At 33.4% G+C, this 1,511-nt stretch overlaps 1 protein-coding gene across 1 annotated transcript in view; it reads right to left on the bottom strand.

The window, feature by feature from the left end:
- The window catches only part of IGSF10 (immunoglobulin superfamily member 10), a 21,754-nt gene that overhangs the window by 13,950 nt on the left and 6,293 nt on the right, over window positions 1-1,511 (bottom strand). The window contains exons 2-3 of the mRNA XM_029283808.1: window positions 717-846; window positions 7-281 (exon numbers count right to left, since the gene is read on the bottom strand). Of these exons, the coding sequence (XP_029139641.1) occupies window positions 7-281; window positions 717-846 (405 nt within the window). The remainder of the gene's footprint in view (window positions 1-6; window positions 282-716; window positions 847-1,511) is intronic.

Genomic DNA, 1,511 nt, shown 5'->3' on the forward strand with positions numbered 1-1,511 from the left:
TGTGGCAGAGAAGTCAGGAAGTTGTCTGACAGGTAGATATGCTTTATGACAGATGTTCTGAACACCTCGAGGTACCGCAAAGTGACAAAAGTATCTGGATGAAGTTGTTTAAGTAAATTTCCTTCCAAATGGACTAACTTCAGCGATGTGAGACCATATAAAGCTTTTGGGTTTACAAATTCAATTTTATTATGATCCATGTGCAAACGTACCAAAGCCACGAGACCATGAAATGTGTCTGCTTGAATAAGTTTGATCTGATTATAGCTCATCTTTAAGATCTGTTGATAAAAAAGAGAATAAGAAAAGGAATCTAAGCTGAAGTTACATATAATTCGAAGTATTCTAGAAAGTGATTTTCAGACTAACATAACAATAGAATATGATCTCAGTTCACACATTATGCTAAACCATGTGATTTCATTGATTTTTGACTTAGTATGTTATATATCCCAACATTGTGGTTAAACCATTTGTAAACCTATGAATGAACCTGTAATTATGCCGTGACTCTTATTTTTTATCAAATATGTTTACGATTGTAGCCATTTATTCAATGAGAAGAATGATGAAAATGAAAGGTGAATAGGCTATAATAAACTTAGATCTTATACTCCTCAGAACCATTGTTTTTCCCCCCTAACAACAGGTTTGAGGGCACAATTTTGCCAACTTTAAACAAAATCAGTGACGGACAATTTTCAGCTTAATCTTACCTTTAATGAATGTAAATCAGAGAAAGTCTTCTCTTGAATTGTATGTATCTGATTACTGTGTAACATCAACAACTCCAGTTTCTCCAGGCCAGAAAAATCTGTCTCAGTCAGTTTAACCAAATTGTTGTAACTGTAACAAATATTTCATTCCATATCTGGGTTTAGTTAGTCAGCTAGAGTTCAAACGTAAAACAAACAAAAATAAAATCTTTCTTCTGAAGGTGTTTAAGCAGACTGTAATTAAATTTTGTCATTTAAAGTTGAAAATACTTTGATCAAAGCAATAACAAATGAAAATGGAAGATATGGCTCTTGTTTTCATGCACTCGGGTGTAACCTAATTAATGTTAAATCTATACAATTTCTCTGTTTTTCCTCTCAAAGTGTTCTGATAATAAAAACAATGAAACACTACAGATATAATATGTTTACGCTACAAAGTAGTATCAAACCATCACAAACACAACATGTGTAATGAAAAACATGGAATAGTTAGAAAAAGGCTTAGAACCTAACCTCTTAATATCTTTAATACATGGAACCCTCGACTTTCAACAGTTCATTTAGTGACCATTTAAAGTTACAACAGCACTGAAAAGGTGACTTATGACCATTTTTCACACTTACAACCATTGCAGCATCCCCATGGTCATATGATCAAAATTCAGATATGTGTTCATATTTATGAGGGTCGCAGTGTCCCAAGGTCATGAGATCACCTTTTGCAACTTCTGACAAGCAAAGTCAATGGGAAAGCCAGATTCACTTAACAACCATGTTATTAAATACTGCAGC

This window comes from Protobothrops mucrosquamatus, unplaced genomic scaffold (assembly GCF_001527695.2).
Source record: "Protobothrops mucrosquamatus isolate PMUCROS unplaced genomic scaffold, P.Mucros_1.0 scaffold237, whole genome shotgun sequence".
Taxonomy (NCBI): domain Eukaryota; kingdom Metazoa; phylum Chordata; class Lepidosauria; order Squamata; family Viperidae; genus Protobothrops; species Protobothrops mucrosquamatus.